This window comes from Lactuca virosa, chromosome 6, assembly GCF_052849685.1.
Source record: "Lactuca virosa cultivar CGN04683 chromosome 6, Lactuca_virosa_CGN04683_v6, whole genome shotgun sequence".
NCBI lineage: Eukaryota > Viridiplantae > Streptophyta > Magnoliopsida > Asterales > Asteraceae > Lactuca > Lactuca virosa.
In genome coordinates, this window is record NC_136431.1 from 91656919 (window position 1) to 91681400 (window position 24482).

General features: G+C 35.4%; 1 protein-coding gene across 1 annotated transcript; it reads right to left on the reverse strand.

The window, feature by feature from the left end:
• Window positions 1–8613: 8613 nt before the first annotated feature.
• LOC145121743 (uncharacterized) lies at window positions 8614–9156 on the reverse strand. Its single transcript, XM_079057445.1, has one exon. It carries the CDS (start codon window positions 9154–9156, stop codon window positions 8614–8616), a length of 543 nt encoding a protein of 180 aa, XP_078913571.1.
• Window positions 9157–24482: the final 15326 nt, after the last annotated feature.

The window sequence follows — 24482 nt, forward strand, 5'->3', positions numbered from 1 at the left end:
TGATGTCTAGGTTAGATTTAGTAAGGTGTTTAAAGTTGAATATCCAAACAAGCCTGACCCACTCTGTTTCTTTATATCACATATAGTAGTACGAATGTATATGTATAGTTTTGAGATTCAATGAGATGTAGGTCATTAGTACAAAAATATATTGTAAGGCTTGTAATGACTATGTTTATGCTTATATTTCTTGTGTTAGTTATGACATCCCAAAGTTTTTAAATAATTAATAAAAACGTTTCTTCGGAAATGCTTTCATTTTTATTTTGGGAGAAATTCCGCATTTATAAAGTATACTGTATTTAAAATAAGCATAAGGAAAAAGATTTTTCGGATCGTAAAATTGGGGATGTCACAAGTGGGGACACTTCTGAACTGTATTGGTATTATACTATGTTGTAGGTAATTACAAAAGCTTATATATTATCATGGTATCGTCCTTGCACTTGGGTGGATGGCCTAAAGAGTGTAAAGAGTCAGTCTCTTTCAATCTTACCAACCTACTTGTCATCTAAACCTCACATTATTTTTTTCTCTCTTCTTACTTTCATGCCTCTCAAGCTAAACTCAAATAATTAATTTCTCTTAACCTACATCTGATGGTACAAGTAATAAAACATATTATATAATTTAGGGAAAAAATATGAACATGTTCAAATAGAAGATGAACCCACACATCCCTCATTTAGCATGCTAATGACTCATAATCTTAGAGGTACCACAACTCATCTAGTGCCATCTCTCGAATACTCCTTCTAACCATAGTTAGTGATTTTGTTTAAAAAGCAAATGTGTGTACGAGTGTACAATGCATAGGATATGAAGAATGTAGCATAAATAACACGTCATGATTTATCATCTTTATAATAAAACTAGTAGAAGTCAGAATGTGCATCGTAACAGAGGACTCATTCGCAATTAATATATAAAATGTGATTTCCAAATGTCAACAATCCACATATAGCATAGTGATGATTATACCGTATCAACTGAACCATAAAAATATCAAAATAAAATTTCGATCCGAACAATTATGCATAGAAAAAGCAGACGAAATTAAGATTTGAAAGTATGTCTTGTTTGATGGAATATTTATAAATATTGTGAGTTAATACTATAGTCATGAAAATCATGATGACATATGCAGAATTGATATGATCTAGTGAATCATCTAAGGATTATGAACATGAAGAACATAAGAGTAAATAAAATCATTTTAAGCTCTCATTAGTTTTGATAGAAAGAGTACAAATGGGTTGCAATAGTTCTCTCTCTAAACTAATTCTCTCAAAGTGTTCGTTAGATAAAATGAGTGTCACTCACTTCCTTATAAAGGAAAGACAACACATTACACAGATAAAAAGGAGTAAGCACTCATGACATCCAAGAGTGACTTTGCACCCTAACATTCTCCCCCTCAAAGTTAGGATTGAATTAACCGGCTTCAATATCCAACGAGCCCGCACGATCAAGACTAACTCCCCCTCGAAGTAATACCGGTCTTTAAATCCGAAAATGAATATCCGAGAAGCGCGCGAAGCTTCGAATACCCACTCTTCATTCTCCCCATTTTTATAATCAACAAATGATTATAAAACTCACTAAGGGTGAGAAGCGCCTGATGAATAATCTTCACAAAACTCCCCCTTGATGTGTTCCAAAAAACATTCCGCGAAAATCTTGCATGAAAAAACAATCACGAAAAAGTCTCGAAAAATTTCTAATTTTTGTGAAAATTTTCGACTTTGGGTGAGAGTTGCAATAATTTTGAAAATCCAGGTAAAAACTGCCAATATCAAAATTTTACAGGGACCCGTTGCGCCCAAAACAGCCTAAGATGCGAAACTCTATCCCAATTGCGAAACTGGGCATAAAGCGTTAAGTCGCATTAACTGCAGGGACCTGAAATGTAAATTTCTCCATTTCTCAAAATTGTTAGTCCTATTTCGAAGTTGGGTGGTTTCTGCCAACATTTCGAAACTGCATGGACTAAATGAGAACTTCATCACACTTCACAAACTTTTTACTTCAATATCGAATGTGGACCATTTCTGCCAAATTGTTAATAGTTCAGGGGTGAGATTCGAAACTATTCTTTTCTTCTTCACTTGGTTGTCTCAGAAAGCGAATGGGATGTTTGACTAAGAAAAGTCAAAATTGAAACATCCAAGTCAACGTCGTCAGCCCAATTCCGAACCTGTCGACAACAAATCATCAAAATAGGCACTCATCCCTTCGACCTTTCTTTATACTCCAACCATTCGCTTTTCAACTCAACCCTTCGTTAACGAAGCATGTATGATTCTCGATAATGAATCAAAACAATCCTTCGAAAACAAAATCAATCCTTCGTTTTACAGTAAGTAGCCATCGACATCAACCTATCGACTCCAACCCTTCGCTAACGAACCCATGGATTCAAACCACTGGCCTTCGATCTTCGATTTCAGTTTAGATATCCCTCGACATCCATCTGTAATGAGTATCGACTCCAATCCTTAGAACACCATTAATAGATTGCCATCGACCTCAAAACCCATCGATATGGATCCATAAACCATCGACATCGAACCATCAATGGACCTCGATTCCAATACTCAACTCCAAAATTATCAATTGTCGAGTATACAAACCAATCCTTCGAAATTAAAATCAAAACTCAGTAACAATCTTCGAACACGATGCTTATGACCTCCGAAATTAGATTACAACCATTAACCAAAATCGACTCGTCGATGGTCGATTTCCCTTTCATTACTCCAATTTCGAATCGCCAAACCTCAACAATATCGATATCAGTCTTCGCTCTCAATCACTTATCTTTCGATTTTCAATTTTAACTTCAAACAACTGAAATTGAACACCAGTCGAAGATTCTTCAACTATTAACCCGTCGACATCAAGACTTTTGATTCCAAATTAAATCCAGGATTCAATCACAAATTCAAATCAATTAATAACAGCGAAGCCTTCTTCAACATCAATATCCAAAACGAAACCTTATCTGAAGACTACATCGATATTCAATTTATGAATATCGATTATCTTTGACTTCCAATTTCAATCAACTTCAAGCAAAATCAATTGCAACTCAAAACAAAATCGATCATTCAATAAGAGATAATTTCCATTCACAATAACAATCGATTATTAGAGATAATGATATGAAAGTGAATACTCAAGAACTTGTTGAACAAAACTCAAGAGATGTGTTCCAGAAGATAAGTCTGTGTCCGATGATGAACAAAATCAAACATGGAGTCAGACGAATTTTGTGGACTCAGTACAATACGATATTGGATCGAAATAAGGTTTGGTCTCAAGACATGAACAATATTCAAATGATTTTTGGTTGGGCCAAATGACATGTCGATGAACAGTAAACAAATTATAATATTGAAAAAAAATATGTGGATTGAATGATTTGGTTTTGAATTTGGATTGGATTTGATAAAAAATAGATTGGATCATCAATGGGGTTGAAACGGAATAGATCCAACGAATCAAAACGATCAAAATTGAAAAACGCAAAGCACGAATCTTAATCATGAACGTTTTGGAATCCATTTGAGAATTTGAAATACCTTTTTGACAATCCGAGTTCCATTTGCAACGAACGAATCAAATTTTGAAGATCTTGGTTCTTTTGTTGGAACGAGAAAATCTCCCATTTGAATATTGTACCACCCACGATGCATGTTGTACAACTCATTCTTCATGTTCTTCAACGATCTAAGAACATCTTCATAAGAACCATCAACATTTTTGGGTTTTAACTTCAAATTCAATGCAACACTTGAAGATTGTTGCTTTGGAACCCAAATTTGCTTCATGGATTTCGGCTTCACAACAACATTTGACGATTTTTGTGAATAAACCCACTTGTTCTTACGTTTGATCTTCTTCTTCTTTTTCTTTCTCATCTTTTTGCATCTTGAAGATTTGATTTCAAGAACAACTTCATTCTTGACAACTTCAACTTTGCAAGTTTGAATCAAATTTTTTTTTTAGTTCGATATTTATGAATTTCTTGGATTGACGGTTTTCGATAAGGAATCATTCCTTCAAACAAATCACAAGAACACAAAATATCATCGGTTTGAACTCCAATCGAGCAAAAAACTTTTTCATTTTCATGAGAATCAACTTGAATCTTCTTGTCATGAACTTCAAGAACATCAAGAACATCACATTGAGCTCCATAGTCTTGAACTTCAACAAACTTAAGAGCATGAAGATCACTTGGGTTTTCAATTAGAGAAACATATTCCTTTTTGAATAATTCTCTTTCTTTTCCTTCCTTTTGATTTACACACCAAGATAACATATTCATGGTGATTTCAAGCAAACATCCAATCTTCGAAAGTGGTTGAAATATCAGTCTTCCATAATCATCTTTCAAGCCTCCATAAGAAACCAAAGTATCCCATGAAATCAACCCACCTTTCAATAATAATCCATAGAATTGATTTTCATTGACTTTGTACTTGACATCTTCAACGATCACAATTCGTGAATCATAAGACAAGAACACCATCTTTGATCAATCAATAAGATCTTGAGTTTTTCTAGAGAGAGAAAGTGATTTTGAATGGGTTTTCTAGAGAGAGAAAGCGAAAATCACTTTTTTTCTAGTGAAGAAAACCAAATTAGGAATAGAATCAATGAACAATTCGATTTCTAGAATCTAAAAACTCTCTAAAACACGAAGATCAAAACACAATGAAGAATCACTAAATCAAGAATGTCATCCTGGATCAATTCTTGATCAAATCAAGAACATCCGCTCTGATACCAATGGTAGTGATGAAAATCATGATGACATATGCGGAATTAATATGATCTAGTGAATCATCAAAGGATTATGAACATGAAGAACACAAGAGTAAATAAAATCATTTTAAGCTCTCACTAGTTTTGATAGAAAGAGTACAAATGGGTTGCAATAATTCTCTCTCTAAACTAATGCTCTCAAAGTGTTCCTTAGATAAAATGTCGCTCACTTCCTTATAAAAGAAAGACAACTCATTACACACATATAAATGAGTAAGCACTCATGACATCCAAGAGTGACTTTGCACCCTAACAAATACCGCAACAAATATCGTAAAAGCTTATAAAGTTTAAATAAATCAGAAACACGGGATATTGTAAATGAATAACAAGTAATATTAATAAAAACGGAAACTATAAAAAGAAGATATGTAAGGGATAAAAAATGTAACTTTAAAATATAGTAAATGGCCAAAATGGTCACTTATAAAATACCAATATTTTACCTTTAAAATTATACAAATATTTTACCTTTAAAATTATGAATAATGAAAACTATTAGATCAAAATTTCTTGAAAAGAAAAAAGTATAATGTGAAAATTTGTTATGCTCAACGTAAAACTTTTTTTTAGAACGGCGGAAGATTTTATTAAAAAACTAGCAAGAAGCTAGAAAAAGAAAACAACAATTACATCAAAATAGAGGCTAGAACCGGATTATGAAGCCAAGAAGTCCATCCGATCCTAGATTTACTAGACCTATTAGAAATCCCAAAAAATGTCCTCTCTACAATAGCATCAAAGAGATCGGATTTCCTAGGAATAGTCGGGCCAAAAACAAAATTATTTCTAAAATTCCAAAGACACAAAAAAGCCTAAATAATCACCGCGTCAAAAGCTTTTCTTTGGCCAACCCTCAAACTTGTAGAAACAACCCGCCTCATGATATCAACAATAGCAAACCTATCCGGAAGAAGAACATCCCACCAAATAGCAATACGACTCAAAATCTCCAGCAATTCTCTACATCTATCAAAAAGGTGATCAATGGTCTCCACGGAAGCACTACATAACGGACATGATTGATTGCAGATCCACACCACGATGAGACAATCTTTCCCTAGTTGGAATACCTCCAATTTTGATCCTCCACATTAGGATATTGAGTTTTATTGGAACCCAATTGTTACAACGATTATCACACTGAATATCAATATGAACAAGAGTAGCAGAAATCAATAAATGTATTGGCTGAGGAAACAGAAAACATATCCGACACATCGGCTAGCCAACCTAATCTGTCAGATCTATCAAGGAGACGAACATTCTGAACCACTTCTATAAACGCATCCCATTGACTCTGCTCAATACCACCCCTAGGTAACCGATGGAGATTACCCGGATCCCATCTTATAAGAAATCTCTCTTTCACAGATTTCCTTGTATGCACATCCAACGCGAAGACTCTATGGAAATTTGCTACAAGAGAACTATCATAGATCCACTTATCATTCCAAAAACTAGTAAAAGCACCATCTCCAACTCTAGTCGGACAAAGGTTGAGGAGATCTACCCTCTATCCTGGAGATTAGCAATCATATGAATGAAACTATTCCACAGTCCTGAATAAGACCGACAAGGAGACAAAGTAGCAAGACCACCATCAAACACATAAATGTTTTTAATCATTCTCACCCAAAGTAGCTGAGAATCATGAAAGAATCTCCAACGCCATTTAAACACCATAGCTCTATTAAAAGAAAAGAGACTTCCTACAACAAGACCACCATCATATTTAGAAGCTAGAATTTTGCTCCACTTAACCCAATGCATCTTCCTGTCCTCCAAATGTAACGCCCGGACTCTGGTATGTATTTATTTACAAATTATTCATGTTTAAAAGCTACTCGACGAGATGGGAGCCCCAGACTCGTCGAGTAGAAGTTAGTCTTGGACACGGTATTTCAGCCACCTACTCGACGACTCAAGACCCCTCGACTCGGCGAGTAGGTCTGTCAGAGTGAAACCCTAATTTCGGGGTTTTGCACCCTATTTAAGCATCTTAATCCCCGCCCCTTGGCCTCATTTATAGCCTCTAAGTCCCAAAACCTAATCCACGAAACCCTAGAGATTTATTTGAGAGTGTGAGCCATTTTGAGTGATCTTTGTGCACTTTTGAAGCTTGTGGAAGAAGAAGAAGATAGGAGGCTCAAGAGGGAAGGATTAGATCCAGAAACTACACTCCATTTGCTACATTTTCTAGTAATCAAGTCTCTAACTTGATCATTCTTTTCTTAGATCTATTTACTTCTATTTTATGAGGGTTTTGGTTAAAGAACCTTGGTCTTTGGGATTTGGACGTCCCAAGTGACTTATATTTCAGATCTGGGATCTAGAAGGGGTTCCATGGCATAAAGGTGCAAACTTTATGACCATGGAAGCCCCATGCAATCTTATAAGCATTAATATGGCCTTTTTAGCCCTAAGAGGCCATGCATGGAAGGAAAGCTAGGAACTTTACGTGTCCAACTGATGTTCAGAGCCTAGATCTAGTATAGTGTGCCTTGGTTTAGGGTATTATGGCTTGTGGACCTAGATCTATGTTCTAGAGAGTTAGGGTTTGAGCTAAACCCATTAAGAAGGACTAAGAGCGGGTAAAGTTAGAAACTTTACCCTTAAAAGTGTACTCCCATTGTGTAGATGAAGTGTGGAGCTTGGATCTGGAGGGTAGGAGCTTAATCCATTGAGATGGCTCAATCAGACAGGGGAAATCGGTGAGTCCATAGAGGGGATCGACGAGTTGATTTGGTTTGTCCCGTTTTAACTTAAGGTAGAACTCGACGAGTTGGTGAAGGGACTCGACAAGTTAAATTGGTAGATCGTGACTGTGAGTAGCCTGGAAACTCGACGAGTCAGGGGGAAACTCGACGAGTTAGATCGCGATTTCAGGATCTAGGACTCAACGACTTGATGGAGCAACTCGACAAGTTGGGTCAACCAGAAGGTTGACTTTGACTCAAGCATTGACTTTGACCAGGGGTAAAATGGTCATTTTACCCTAAAAAGGATTATCATATTTTGATTAAGTATTGTTATGAAATTGATAGTCGGGGAGTCGACGGAGCAGCAGTCAAAGAATTCTCACTCGATTTTTCAGCAGTCAGCCTTGCGAGGTGAGTTTCCTTCAGTAGGAACGGGTCTACGGCACCAAGGCCGACCCACAGTATGATATGTTAGTAGCTGAGTGTGGGCGAGGCCCGTATCTCCCAGTCAGCCAAGTGTGGGCGGGGCCCGTATCTCATAGCTTAGTTTGATTATAGATATATGTCTGATTGATAGACTTAGTTATACTAGTTGTCTGTGTGATACTTGTATGTATGTTTAGTAGCTGAGTGTGGGCGAGGCCCGTATCTCATAGTAGTTGAGTGTAGGCGGGGTCTGTATCTCATAGTAGCCGAGTTTGGACGGGGCCCGTATCTCGTAGTAGCTGAGTGTGGGCGACGCCCGTATCTCCCAGTTAGCGGAGTGTGGGCGGGGCCCGTATCTCCTAGTTGCATGTTATGTGTATGGTATGTGGTACTTTGGGGAGACTCACTTACCTTCGTGCTTAAAGTTTTCAGTTTTGGTTTCAGGTACTTCCGGTAGCAAGGGGAAGAGCCCGTGATGATTGCAGTACACACACCATTTGTTCAGCCTGGGATGTTTATACTCTGATATATTTGACAATTGTTATGATATTTTGAGATACACTGTTTATGATTTTTATATGATTTTTGATAACTATGGCTTTACTATTGAATTAAAAATGAAATTTTTAGACTGTATTTTTGGGATGTTCCACTAAATTAGGCCCCAAAAGAAATTAGCTCTCATAACTTCCAACATGTGAAGAATGGTAACAGGAGTAGGCAACACAGACATAAGGTAACTTCCCACAGAGCCAAGAACAAAATGGATCAAAGTAAACCGACCCCCAAAAGAAAGATATTTGGCTTTCCACACCACAGTTTTACCACGAAATCTATCAATAATGGTTGACCAAGCCTTCACCCGACCCATATTATCACCCACCGGCACTCCAAGATGGACAAAAGGAAGGAATTCCGCCCCACACCCCACGGATCTAGCCTCATCTGTAACCATCGAAGAGGGAATCCCTACCCCAATCAATTTACTTTTAAGCAAATTGATTTTGAGACCCGAAGCCAGAAAAAAACATAGAAAAATACGAATAAGTTGGGAAGCATTATCAAGACTCCAAGGGGAAAGCACAATAACATCATCCGCATAAAGGAGATACGAAATCTCAACATCACCAATAGAGATGACTCTAAAAACATCCACCATCCAAGCCCTTTTAAGAGAAACATGAAGCCCTTCCATAGCCAAGATAAAAAGAAAAGGAGAAAGAGGATCTCCTTGTCTTAACCCCTTCGAATATGGAATTATTGCCTAGGAGAACCGTTAACCAACACTGAAGCTCTAGCGGATGTAAGCAATTCCATAACCCATCCACACCACTTATGACCGAATCCAATAATGCACATAATTTCAAGAAGGTAATCCCACGAGAGGGAATCATAAGCCTTTTCAAAAATTTATTTTCAGAAAGACTCTTATTTCGCATCTTGTACTATATGCTATAAAAATTATAAGATGATTTAGTGTTAGCAATTTTTTAATTTGAAAATAACAAAAGAAATGGATAATAACTTCCCATCACATTTATATATATATATATATATATATATATATATATATATATATATATATATATATATATATATAAAATGTGATGGGAAGTTGTTATCCAATTCTTTTGTTTTATATATATATATATATATATATATATATATATATATATATATATATATATATATATATATATATATATATATATATATGGCTAAGTTATAATGTGGATGGACAACTATTGTGCGGACGTGTGGACAATGTTATTCTATGAGAATTACTAAAAGAATATGTTGTTTGCTAATGTGAAGACGTTCAACCTTATACAACTATCGTCATTTTCATGCATTCTCACTAATTTTTATTCATTTTTGTTATCACACGTCGTTTTTTACTCATTTTCATCTTACAGAATGCGACTCGATAAACATTCTGACAGAATGAGAATAATAATAAAAAAGTCTATAATAACCTTATAGACGATTTAATTAGTGAGAATGCGTGATAATGAATAGTTATGTAAGATTGAACGTATTCACATTACCAAACAACATATTTTCTTTATCAATCTCTCATAATAGCATTGTCCACATGTCCGCACAATAGATGTCGATCCACATTTGAACCTAGCGCTCTCTCTCTCTATCTCTCTCTCTCTCTCTCTCTATATATATATATATATATATATATATATATATATTAAAATTACTTTATACAATGTTATTTATTACCGATGGTAATAATTATTTGAGGAAATGACAATTTAGCTAAGTTTTCAAACCATTTTTCAAAAAATGGCTACAAATATTGAAAATTTACCCAAATAGCTATAATTTTCGTAGGCGATCAACTGCTAAAACTTTGCAGGCAGTGGCATGAGAAAATCATGTTTTTCAACTTTGAACCTTAATAACGCTTTCATAAGAATTACGTTTGAGCTGATACACTCCAAATTTGAATGATGAGAAACCATATTTTCTTAGCTCCAAAGTAGGTTACTCGGTGATCCAAATTTGATAATTCATAAATTTTTCATATGAACTCCGTTGAGCTGTATTTTTTTTCTAATTTTGTTCTTTGTAACAAGGGTTGTCCATGGACGTATTACACTCTCATTTTGTGTGTCGTGAAATCATTTTTTTAACTCCAAAATATGTTATTTGGTGAAAACTATGAAAAAAAATCTTCATAACATATGGATTTAAATTCCAGAGTGACATGTAAAATTTTTACAAATAATAAAAAGAATAAAAATTGGGCTCCTAGATAAAATTTTTACAAATAATAAAAAGAATAAAAATTGGGCTCCTAGATTTTTGTAGGTGATGACCTGCAAAAATCTTTAAAAAAATCACACTGCATCTAGATATTCGTAGGTAGTGACCTTTAAAAATCTATAAAAAAACCATAGGCTACTTAGAAAAACTTTTGATTTGAACTGGGAAATGCACAAACAAAGACTGCAAGACTGGAACGAAAAATATCGAGATTGATCCTAAAAGATGGGTTGTAATAAGGTTAATTCGAAAAAAACTAGGCTGAAAATAGACTGTTCCAAAAGAGACTGTTCCAAAAAACAGCAGACCATTGTAAAATTGGTCTCAAAACGACTGAATCATTGTGAAATCAACACGAGACCGATCTAAAACCACATATATACAGTCGTAATTTGGTTTTATTTAACAATGATGTTTTCTAATAATTGGTATTATGTATGACATTTTTGGTTGTTTGAATTATTTTTTTTTTATTTTTTTGAACAACTAACACAAACATCGACTAAATCCTACACCTAAACTACTTATTTTGTTTACGACCGGATTGGAACCTTCAATCTCTTAGCTAAGACACATATTTTCAATCACGTTGATACCGCTATGCCAAAAAATTTGATATTTTTTTAATTAATGTTATGAAATAAAAGGATATTTGAGCATGTTTTTAGAAGTTTTTTAGTTAAATAATTTATTCTTGTCTTTGTAAAATATTTTAGAAACTCTCTTATATAATTTGTTATATCTAAGTACATATCATATTTATAAATTAAATGTATCTAATAAGAGAAAATTCGGACAATAACCAAAAAAGGAGGTTGGTTTGAAGAAAATAACCAAGGAAAAACATATTTTGGAAAATGACCAAAGGATCCGTAGAGCACCCTCTGCGTATCCATTAAATGCTCTTCGGGATTGCACGGAATGGAATGTGATGCGGATTACAGGGGTAAATTTGTAAATTCAAAAAAATACCCCCCCCCCTTTACGTTACACAGTTCCGCAGAAGGAGACTACAACAGTCGATTCGCATAACACTCGATTCCTACACGTCGAACGGAAAATGTCTCGCCGAGCTCGATTCCTGGAGCAGCTATAGTCCGATGTCTTATCCGATGGATATGGAACTCAAGTAATATTTCAATTTTTTTTTCCTAATCTTTGTATAAACTCGGAAGTAGAAATTGATTATAAGAATTGGAAATTGATAGGTTACACGATATATATATATATATATATATATATATATATATATATATATATATATATATATATATATATATATATATATATATATATATATATATATATGTTTGTTAGAGTGTTAGGACTGTAGTCGAAGAATTAAGAAATCGTTTTTCCCAGTGGTTTTCGTCAAGAACAGATCTGCAGAGGCCCTCTGCTCAAGAACAGATCCGCAGAGGAGCCCTCTGCGGAACGATAAACCCCACTGCGGAATTGTTATTTTTTTCGATTCTATATAATTGTTATTCTTAAAATTGATGATTATTTCTTAAAATGGACCATTGAATATTGAGATCATTTTATGTTGATTATATGCATATTAAAATCGATTTCCAATTATTTATGTAATTTAAAAAAAAAACATTGAAATTTTATATGATTATTATTAAAATAGACCATTTATGTAAATTTTATAATATATTTGGGACCATTTCTGTAAAATTATGTTAACTTGTTATAAAAACGCTATTTTTGTTGCATAAAATTGTTAAAGAACAATATATAAGTACAATGCTATAAAAATAAAAGTACAATGTTATGTAAAGTGAGTTTTCAGTATTATTTTTTTAATTTTGGCATATATGTTTAATCTTTTGCAGCATAGTTTGCGTGGATGGCCTGCAGAATGTACTTTTAGAGGGGCGTTTGGAACTGTGTTGAAAAAGTACATTAGAAAACTAAATAGTAGGCGACTTGAATTATTTCGAGAGACATCTTTTGGGATCTTCATTGGTATGGCCACCCCGAATGGTGACCCGATACTCTGTCATTTGATGATGTTGCATGAGGTTCGTGATGTAGAGGTAGCCAAGGCTAGGAGGTTTCGGTTCGAGTTACAAGGCAAGGTGGTTGAATATGGTGAAACATAATTTTGTTTGATTAGCGGTTTGAGATTTGACCGTATGTTGATATAATAAATACAAAAGTCAGCAGAAGTTCAGCATTAAGGAATCGGTTGTTCCCTAATGTGAAAGATGAAGATTTACGGCTGAAAGATTTAGAAGACTACGTAAAAGGGCCAACATTCTCGACGTGTAGCGATGAGGATGCGGTAATGGTTATGCAAATGATATTTTTGTTGAGGGGTCTCATAGGACAAGACAACAATACGTGCATCCCGTCGTCAGTGTATGAGCTAGCCGATAGTCAATATAATTGGAACAGGTATTAAATTTATTATTTATTATTTATTTAAAAATACTTTATGATTTATATTAATTATAAGGAGTACGACAGGTTTGCATGGGGTACGTATTTGTGGAGGTATAGTGAAACACAATTACGATTATGGTTTGGTAAAATCTCTAGATATTTACGAGATAATGAGGGTGAGGGTTACACGAAGACGTTGAAGTATACTGTTTTAGGTTTTTAGTTTCCGTTTAAGGTTAGTTTGAGGTGCAATTACTTATATGCTAGGAGGTTAGGAGGTTTCGGTTCGAGTTACAAGGCAAGGTGGTTGAATATGGTGAAACATAATTTTGTTTGATTAGCGGTTTGAGATTTGGACCGTATGTTGATATAATAAATACAAAAGTCAACAGAAGTTCAGCATTAAGGAATCGGTTGTTCCCTAATGTGAGAGATGAAGATTTACGGCTGAAAGATTTAGAAGACTACGTAAAAGGGCCAGCATTCTCGACGTGTAGCGATGAGGATGCGGTAATGGTTATGCAAATGATATTTTTGTTGAGGGGTCTCATAGGACAAGACAACAATATGTGCATCCCGTCGTCAGTGTATGAGCTAGCCGATAGTCAATATAATTGGAACAGGTATTAAATTTATTATTTATTATTTATTTAAAATTACTTTATGATTTATATTAATTATAAGGAGTACGATAGGTTTGCATGGGGTACGTATTTGTGGAGGTATAGTGAAACACAATTACGATTATGGTTTGGTAAAATCTCTAGATATTTACGAGATAATGAGGGTGAGGGTTACACGAAGACGTTGAAGTATACTGTTTTAGGTTTTTAGTTTCCGTTTAAGGTTAGTTTTAGGTGCAATTACTTATATTATTTAAGTGCTTATAAGTTTGGACAAAGCATAATTTTTTGTCGTAATAATAGGCATGGATTTTGGAGACATTTCCTGAAGCTTTGAGGTTTGCGCATCACACTATAAATGAAATTTCAAGAATGAGGGCATGGAGAATAAAAACACAATTGTCTCTCGAGCAATGTTTACGTATATTAGATGTTTCTGTGGTATAGTTATACATTCCTTATATTAATTATATATAATTAAAAATTACAACAATTTTATATACTTAAATTTAATTTATTAATTTTGCAGGAAAATAACATCCCACGTGATTTTGAACCAACGCCTGTTGAGATCCATTTGCCATTCTTTGTGCGTTATGTAAGTTGGACTCTAGACAAAGTGCAATCGCCACCGCAACAACAGAGTCCTCCTAAGGAGCGGTCTCCATCACCGCAACGAATGAGTCCTCCTATGCAACGGTCTCCATCACCTCACGCGTCTCAGTTTCAGGAAGCATATTACACCTCAACCTCTCATTTTCAGGAAACATACCACGGACCTGTAGAAAACAGTAAAATAGACAAGTTATTTTGCGTTGTTAATGAATTGAAAACCACAATCGAGCACTTTGGGAAGAGAATAGATAATTGGGAAAAAGATAAAAAATTTGGTGTGAATGATATGGAAAATGTGGATGCGGGGGAGGCATTTTTTGGTGGTTTGGATCACGAGTTAGGCCATACGTATGTGCAGATGCCACTGCCTGTTGTTGAAGTTAAGGATAACACAATTACACCGTTTAAAGGGCGGATAAAAATGAAATCGAAATTTTGTAGGGAGCCTTACACACAGGTATAAAATTAAGTAATTTCTATTTATATAGTATATAATCCTTCCAAATTAATTAACATATTGATTTTGTAGGTTCCTCCGTCGACGGAACCATTGAAGAACAGAAAAGGGAAAAACCACAGAAGGAAAATAATGTAGCAAAAAGACCATTACTATTGGACAATTATGTAGATTGTGATGATGAATTTTGGAAACTGTGGGGAAAGAAGATGGGGGCGGTATTTGTGGAGCATAGACTTTTAAGAGGTATTGACATGAATTGGGAATTTTGGTCTGGTTTACTTGGTATTGGCTCTGGATGGTTGCTCTCTGAGGTAACACACATCCCTTATTTTATATTACAAAAAGGGTTACATAATAAGTCCGTCGAATGGTAGGTGGACGATTATTAATCCTGAAGGCACGACTTTGGAACCTGGGAAACAACATTATTTGAGGAGTATGGCAGCCAGGATGGTTGATTGACAACATTGGAAGGATTTGATCGGGTAAGTATATATATATATATATATATATATATATATATATATATATATATATATATATACACACACACACACACATTAAAATATGTATATATCTAATAACTTATCATTTTTTGAAGGTTTTAATTCCAATCAACATACCGCAGCTGCATTGGTATTTGGCTGATTTGGATCTCCTTACATGGAAAGTGAACATATATGATTCAGCTGAATGGTGTGGTTTCTTTAAAAAATATGCGGGTGACGATAGTTTTAAATCGTTGGGAGATAGTATATTAAGTGAACTAGACCATATATCATATTGGGCCCATTTTCCCAATAGACAGAAACCTACTGAGGTGAAATTCGTTAAAGCTAAACATGTGCCGCAGCAGGAAAAAGTAGAAGAAGGAGAAAGAGGAGATTGTGGAGTTTTTGTGTGCATGTTCATGGAAATGCTTGCATCGGGTGTACCAGTGGAGACACGTGAATCACATAGGGATACGGGATTTACTTACCGTAATAGGATGGCAGAAATTATTTGGAATAGTAGATTTTGATCGTGTTATTTGGAATAGTAGATTTTGATTGTGTTATTTGGAATAGTAACTTTTGATTATTTTATTTACATACAACTACACCTATTAAAACAAAACAAACATGAGATACCCAACAATTAGAACAACTACCAACAGCTTGTACATACGTATGCTCTTCTTGGAATCACACATCCCCTTCTCCATGCTTGCCACTAGACTCTTCTCCTTACTCAGGAGAAACTCCAACTCAACATTCTTAGTCCTCAAGTTTTTTTGACACGAAGATACTCTTTGGAATCTAACTGTTGCTTCATGGAATAAATGAGGTTTTTGTAGTAACCATCTTCAACCACATGAATAAAACATCAAAACACAATGAATAATCACCCACGATGTATTTTAAACAATCACGATCGTACATGTATTTTTAGAAACGAAGGTTACCAAGCTGTTGTTGCAGTTCCAGAAACGTCTGTCGGGGTTAGTGAGTTTCCAACATGTTCGTTCCTTAGCTGGAACATCGCAATCATAGTTGTTAACATCGTATTTAACAAACACACGAGCAATTTGGAGGCGGTTTCTTGCATTTGGACGAGCTCATAGACATTGTGTTGAAGAATCGAAGGGGTAAGAAAGAAATGAATGAGGTCCAAATCGGGGTTTTTGACACATCACTTAACCACGTAAGCACTGTTTTATGCGGATCAGTGCACACCTCTACGGATGTGTACACACCTCTAAGGAGCAGTGTACACCTCTGCGGATCAGTGTACACCTATGCGGATCAGTGTACACCTCTGCGGAATAAGTAAGAAAAAGGACTGACAAACAACTCTGCGGATTACCAAACAACTCTGCGGAATAAGTAATCTAAAATCACTTTACCATATGTATCCTTTCATCGATTCTGTACCATTTCTTCTTGATTTCATTTTTTTGAAAAATTAACCTTTATATTTTCCGCCATAATGGCTTTCATACCATGGAGCACTGAGGATAACCTCCGTCTAACTCGTGCATATATTAATATCCACTAGACCACCAGTGTGAATGATCCAAGTTATTGGACCCGTTTAACTTATGCCTTCAACGCTGACCCTCAAACTGCTCCAGAAAACTACCGCAACACTGTTGACATCACAGCAAAATGGTATGAATTAAAAACAGAAGTCTTGGTTTTCAACAATCTTTATACAAAAATTGATGACGTAGGTCCGAATGAAGATGAGGAAGTCATCCTGGCTGCGGCGAAAGTGGAATACATATCCATTAGTGACGGGTTAGAATTCGAGTTTGAAGGCCCTTGGAATCTCTTAAAAGATCTCCCGTATTTTTAATTTGTATTGCGTTTGTAGAAGGATATTTTAATGTAGTTTGTTTTTATTAGGTTATTTATATGCACCGGTTTGTATTACATTATTTATATGTATTTGGTTTGTATTAGGTTAGTTACGAAACCAATTGAGTTAACTTCTACTTTATTCCATAGAACATAAAATACAAAACAGTACAAATACATGGAAAACAGACATCAGTAGCAAACATATTACATAAAACATTTCACACAAAACACCCTTCTACATGAAATACTGGTGGTTCTTAACCAGATTCCAAGTGTCCACATACTCGAAGTCTTTTCCCTCATGCTCGAAAATGTAATGATCTAAAATCATTTCTATATGAGCTTCCTGGTTTGAGTAATAACAATTACTACTATTTTTAAGATGATGATACCATCGATTGAACCATGTGATTTCGTTCTTTAACTTCATCCACTTACTAAGAATATCTACTTGTACCCGATATTCTCCTTGTCCAAATGAGAGGTTAAACATACCTGTTATGCGAGTCCATTCATCACCTCCAAGGTAATCAGGGGTAACCATTGTCGTTACACCTTCAAAAATGTTCAACCAACATCGTATTATAACCATCACCTCTCTTGTCGTCCATGGACGTGGAGTATCGGACGAGGATGTTGCATTCGTAGAAGTTGGTGCATTGGAGGCCATTTCTATATTTTTCAATACCGGGGTGAGTTGATACAATATTTAACTAGTATGACAATTTATACACTAATCCGTAGAGGTGTACACTGATCCGCATAGGTGTACACTGATCCGCGGAGGTGTACACTGATCCGCTGATAACAGTTCTGTGGATTCCAAAACAGTTCTGTGGACTAATATTAAACATATGTTCATTATTTTTAACCTTCTTTTGTTAAATTATTTACATAATCACATAAGGTATTAGTGTATTTTAAAAAAATAATATTAATAAACGAAAATGAACGCAAAAAAAAACGAAAAAACGAAAAAATTAAAAAAAAAATCAAAAAACAAAGATTCCGCAGAGCTGTAGAGGATCCGCAGAGCATTTAATGGATCCGCAGAGGGTGCTCTGTGGATCCTTTGGTCATTTTTCAAAATATATTTTTCCTTGGTTATTTTCTTCAAACAAACCTTATTTTTTTGGTTATTGTCCGAATTTTCTCATCTAATAATTACATCAACCAAAATGAAATATTACAAACATAAAAGGTAAATTACATAAATGGTCCCTAAAGTTTGATATAGCTTGCATGTTTGTTTTAACTATATAGTCCTCATAGTTTGTTTTTGTTTATGGTTTAATCCCTACCAAATATAAAATTTCTATAATACACTTACTCATTTATTAATTATATTTTTATTTCTTTTTTTATTTACTATCTGTTCATATATATATATATATATATATATATATATATATATATATATATATATATATATATATATATAACAAAATTGTCCACTCCCAACACCAAGTCGCCAACCAACATAATTACACCACCCTTTCTAGAAAAATTATGTATCTATCTCCTTCTCTCTTCTCTAAATTAAACTAAAGAACCCTAAGCTATTTTCAGAACCTCGTCGCCGACAACTATAATCAAACTAACGCCACAAGAAAATATACTCGAGCCACCTTGTCATAAATGATACTCAGACAACCGTTGCCATTTGCTTTCGTTCCTCTCTAAACTCCTACATCACTACTCTATCTACGCCGTCGTTGGAAACCTTAGATTCCATCTACACCGCCAAAAATCTCTCAACCGTCATTGTCTTCTTTCAGCTGAAGAACCACAAACCATACTTAGATTTTGGGTTTCGTCTGCTTTCTCTTCTCTAGAAAGTCCTTCGTTAATCCCCTTTTATTGATTCTCAGAAAGATTTCCACCACCGCTTACTCCCACTATTGCAAAAGTGCTTTTTGCTTCAATATTTAGGTTGAAATATTTAAGAATAATGGAGTTAGACCTTAAAGGTTATCTATTTTCGACAATTCAATACTGAATCAGGGATTAGAATTAATAATGCTTCTAGAATGGAAGGATGTTGGAAAGAGTGTCCAAGGTAATTAACTATTAGTGATATTTCTAATAATAGCAGAGTCCTCTTGGATTGCCCTCAAGACTCAAAATGAGTAGAATATATAAATAAGAAATTAGTTTATGAATTATTATGGTTTAATAATTAATTAGAAACTAACTGGAAAATTATTTTAGGAAAACAGTTTAATTAATTAAAGGGGTTCAAAGTTAATTAAATAATAGTTGGTTTAATGGAATATTCTAGAACCCTTAGGAAATTAGGGTTGGATGAAAATCACTTTATCCCACATGGGATGGAGGTGAATTTTGAATTTGACTCCTATCCCATATGGGATGGGAGACAGATCTAAGGAAGGGATCATAGACTATAAATATGGATGTAGGGATCCCATTATTTCTTGTACTTGTGCTTGACAATTTTGCCAAATCTCTTCCTCTCTATGGTGGACGAATTCCTCTCCCTCTTATGGTTTGTGAATTTGACCCTTCTCCTAGTTAATCTTATTATTCTCTTTTGAGTTCATTGTGTGTGAACCAAGAGAGTGATTTTGGTTTGGATTCTTACATCCAAACAAGGTGGCACACACAAGTTCTCAAGATCGAAGGTCACTAGTTGTATAAAGAGCTATGTAGTTCTTCATTCTTTATGTTTTTATAGGGTAACAGTAATAACATGAAACTTATATCTTTAGGTTGCATAAACACATATGATTTTATTTTGTTTCCACTGTTATGATCATATGTTTATATGCATAGAAACCCTAACAAAGGATATGCTACCATGATCATGATCATGTGTTTAGATGCATAGAAACCTTAAAAATGGTATCATAGCTTTAGTTCATGATTACTTGCACTCTATAATCCATATGATTTGATAATACTAGTTCGTAATTGGAATAAGTAAAACCGAAAAATTAAGAAAACCTACTAGTCGTTGGCGCGACGTGCCTTATTCTGGCCACGACGCGCCTTGTCGGACTAGGGTTTTTTATGTTTCCTTATTAATTTCAAATTTGAAGGTTTTTCAAATATGGATAATTGGCTTATTTAAAATGTTTGAAATCTGAATATTATTATGGATACATATTATTTAAACAAGAAATTTTAAATTTGAACATTTATTCTTATATGAATTTAATATTATTTAAATGGTGATTTAAATTAGAATATTTGAAATTAATTTTTTATATTGTTTATGATTTATGAACTTGAATATCAAACAAACATTAATTGTTAATATTGCATCCTCGTAATTTTAATTAGAATTAATATACAAATAAATTTAAAGAGCTTTAAATTTACGTTTATGTGTGTGTGTGTGTGTTTAAGAACGGTCTCTATTATATGTATAAGACATTTGCAACATGTATCCTCACATGTTTAAATATTGGCATTGCCAGTCTTACCATGACTGGGCTCACCTACTTTGATGTTATAAGAGAGGTTTAAAGAGGTATCTTTGATTCTTAATGAGGTCAGTTTTTAATAGCTCTAGAGCTTACCTCCCTTAACGCCTCTTTTAATTTTGAGAGTGGAGTTACCGAAAGAGATTGATAGGATAATGATCAAGTTAAAGTTATTAACTTAAGAGTATAAAACAAAATCTTGTTTTATTAATAAAATGTGAATCTTATGTTGACAAGGAAAATTGCACATTCTCTTTATATTCTATTGATGGAGTTCGTGTGGTTAACCGACACATTGTGAGTTTAAGAACTATGCGCAAGGACAAGGTTTGAAAACTCAAACCTTGAGTTAATCAAAAGATCGATGTCTGCTCTTAATTGGATGGACAAGTCAAGTTTGGTATAACCAGTCGAGGCTTGAAGTAGAGATTCAACAAAGTATTCAAGTATTTAATGAAGAGACTTCAAGTATGATAAATGTAAAGACAATAAATGAACAAAAAGAATGTTTGAAAGAGTTTGATTTGAGAGAAAAGTGAAAGTGAGTTAATGTGAAAATATGCTATCTTTGGAAGAAAAATCTTTGATATTCTTGTCATTAAATCACTCCTTAAATAGTCAAGGAGGAACATCGTACAAACTGCTCAACATACAAAGGGCCGGATAATCACATTACTTCTGACATTCTGATTATCCAAATAAACAAAAGAGACTTGGTCCTATGAAATGTTACATCATACTAAAAGACAAGAATAATTAATGCATAAACAAACACTTGATCTCAGAACACTCTCCGCTCCGGACACTAACTCCATCTCGTACCATCATTCATCTTGGACTTAAGATTGACTTCGGATCTTCTTAACATGTGATTTCTAAAGGTTCACTTTCAGGTTCCAACATTCTCCCCCTAAGTGAACTTAGCAATCCAGTTAGCTTAGTTCGATTCTTCCTTGGTAAACACATACGCCCGATACAACCATTCTCTATCTTCGATATACCACTGCATCCGACTTATGAATTTTTCCTTCACATACTCTGGTGCTTCTGACTTTGATGCACGATTGATAGATTTCTGGAGGGCTTTGGTGGGATCCAGATGCTTGTCAAGGACTCGGAAGAAGTCCTTCTTGTTCGTTTTCTTTTGCATGTACACAAACCCTAACACTGGTTCGTTAATTGGTCCTTCATCCAATAGCTCAGCTTCTGGAAAATTAAAATCAATCTTTTCCAAGAACTTGTTAGTTTTGAAAAAATGGGCCAATTCGAAGTCACATCTGCAGAATTCAGCGACATAATCTTTGAGGAAGATCAGGGCAGCAATGTAAGCTCCCATTCTAAGATCGTCGTGTTGGTGGCTTCTAAAGTGTGCAGCTATTGTCAGGATGTCGTTTGGATTGATTGCATGGAAGTCGGTGTCTGTGATGGTGGTTTGAGTTGGTTTGTTTCGGAAGATGTGGTATCGGAACAACACACAGTTCAACTCAAATTTGGTTAAGATTTTCCTTGCGAACCCAGAGATCTTGGTGATTCTTTTCCGAGTCCATACTTCTTTTTGGGGAAGTGTATTCTTGGAGTAAAAGGTCTTCAAGTATTCTTGTTCAGTTCTTATGATCATTTGTGGATCATATTCTGGGTGGAGAGGAGCGAACTTGGTGTAGAATTTGCTGTAGGGAGAGATGGGTAGATCGATCTGGTCCGAGTCTTGGTTTGGAAGATCGTAATACATAAATGGCACTATGTCCACGTCATGTATTATCCCTTCTCGGCAAAGAGGGGAAAGCCCTAGCATCGGATTCAGATTATCTTTAAGGGCTTGGATCCGAATGCTTTCTTCGAGAGCTTGATTTATTTCTTCTTGAGACCATCCACTTTTCTCTTTAACCGGAGTTTTGGAAGAGTGGAATTCCGAGATGGGTTTCTTTCCCTTATCTTGATGTTTGTTGAGGACCGAGAGGATGTGCTGCATTTTTTCATCGATTGAGAGTTTTGGAGGAGAGGAAGTCAGGGGCTCTTCCAGAATATCATCAGGATTCCGAAGAGGAGAGCCTTCATTGATGGGAGCTATTTTTTGTGAGGGAATTGCAGGCAACATTGATTGAGTTTTTTGGAAGGCATCAACTGTTTGTTTCATTTTTGCCTTAGCCACTTCACGACTTCTTTGAAGTACATCAGCAAGGGTTGATGGCCATGAAACTACAGACATATCTGTTGCTCTTCCTCGGATAGAACTTTGGCTGGAAATTTCCTTGGAGCTTGAAGTCCCACGATGGCATTGGAGATGTACAAATTTGCATCATCACTATCATCATCATCATCATCATCATCATCATGTGGAGTACCTGAAAGAACTTGCAAAGAATCATCAGAGTCTTCATCTCCGAGTGTGAACTCCGAGACGGGCTTTCATGGAAAGGATTGACTTCGCCTGATGGGCCCTTCTCCCCCTCTTATAGTGGATGACCCAGCAAACGGTGCAAGCAGTGAAGACTCCTTGAGCTCCGAGAACCGATCGAACATATTTTGAAAACTGGTATTCATCTGCAACATCAAGGCTTCATAAGCTTTAGTTGTAGGAGCCTGAGCTTTCAGGTGATCGAAGAGGGCTGCAAGAATTGAGAGCATCTCATCAAATTTGTTATTCGGAACATCCACATTGTTCCAGCATGCTCTGAGAAGGTTGATTAGGACCTGTTGCATGATCAAGTTCATCTTATCTTTCTTCCTGATCTCCTTAACCAGCCTTTGATTTTGCTTCTTGTGGCAGACGTGGGTCTGTTTGATGAGCTCATTGGTAGCACCAATCAGATCATCGTGAACCTTCAATATTATGGTGATGGTGTCGAGGTAATGATAGAGAGTGACATCATACTTTTGTTCAACCTCCTCGATGGTATGCTTGAGTCAGAGGGAAAAAAGTTAATCGAGCTGAGCTTCTAGCTTGGAGTCAAGACCAAAAACCTTTTATATCAATTTTGGCATTGAGTCCAGCCACAAAGGTTTCAATTGAATCGACCTTCTTTATCGTTGCAGAGACATTGTCTCGGAGTTCCAATAGGGCAAAGGGATCAACATTATTACCAGTTGATGATCCCGTGTCCAATGTGGAGTTCCGAGACATTGCTTTATCACCTTCTTTGTTGACAGGTGGTTCGGAGGGGCCAGGCTGAGTTGGAGTTGTTGTATTATCTTGCTTCGGAGGAGTAGATTATGTTTCACCTTCGAGATGCATGTGGGCTTGATCATCAATATTGATCTCTTCATTAATAGGTTTGGAAGAAGATGATGAAATCCCAAAATCTAAATCTGACCTTATAGAGGATGGCTTTGTTGGGAAATGAAATGAGGAGAACAGCGGAGGAGCAGCAATAGAAGCACCAACATCATCGATCAGAACTTCATCGGAAAGTTCTTTATCATGATCCGGGTGAAAAACATCATGGTGTTGGGTCCTGGGAGGATCGTCCGAGACAATGTTGTCTTGTGTTTCTCCTGAGGCGAACTCCAGATCAGCAATTTCATCAGTTGGAGCAACAAACGATAAGTTGCTTTGGATGGCCCTATTTTTCATCGAAATGAGTTTTGCTTCAACTTGGAACCGTGTAAGTTCAGGATGCCTCATGTGTGCCCTGCCAACAAAATATTCCCAAAGAGGATCATTAACACTATTGGAATAGATGTCTAAGCCCATAACTATTATTGGTATGTACTTGACCCAAGAGTAGCATGGTCCATTTGGGTTGCATATCGTCAGGACAATTTGTTAGGATGGACTCTTGCGAGAAGGTTATATATGATTTATTAATATATTATAAGTTATAATATATTAATATGAAATCATATGTTTTAATTAGTATTGA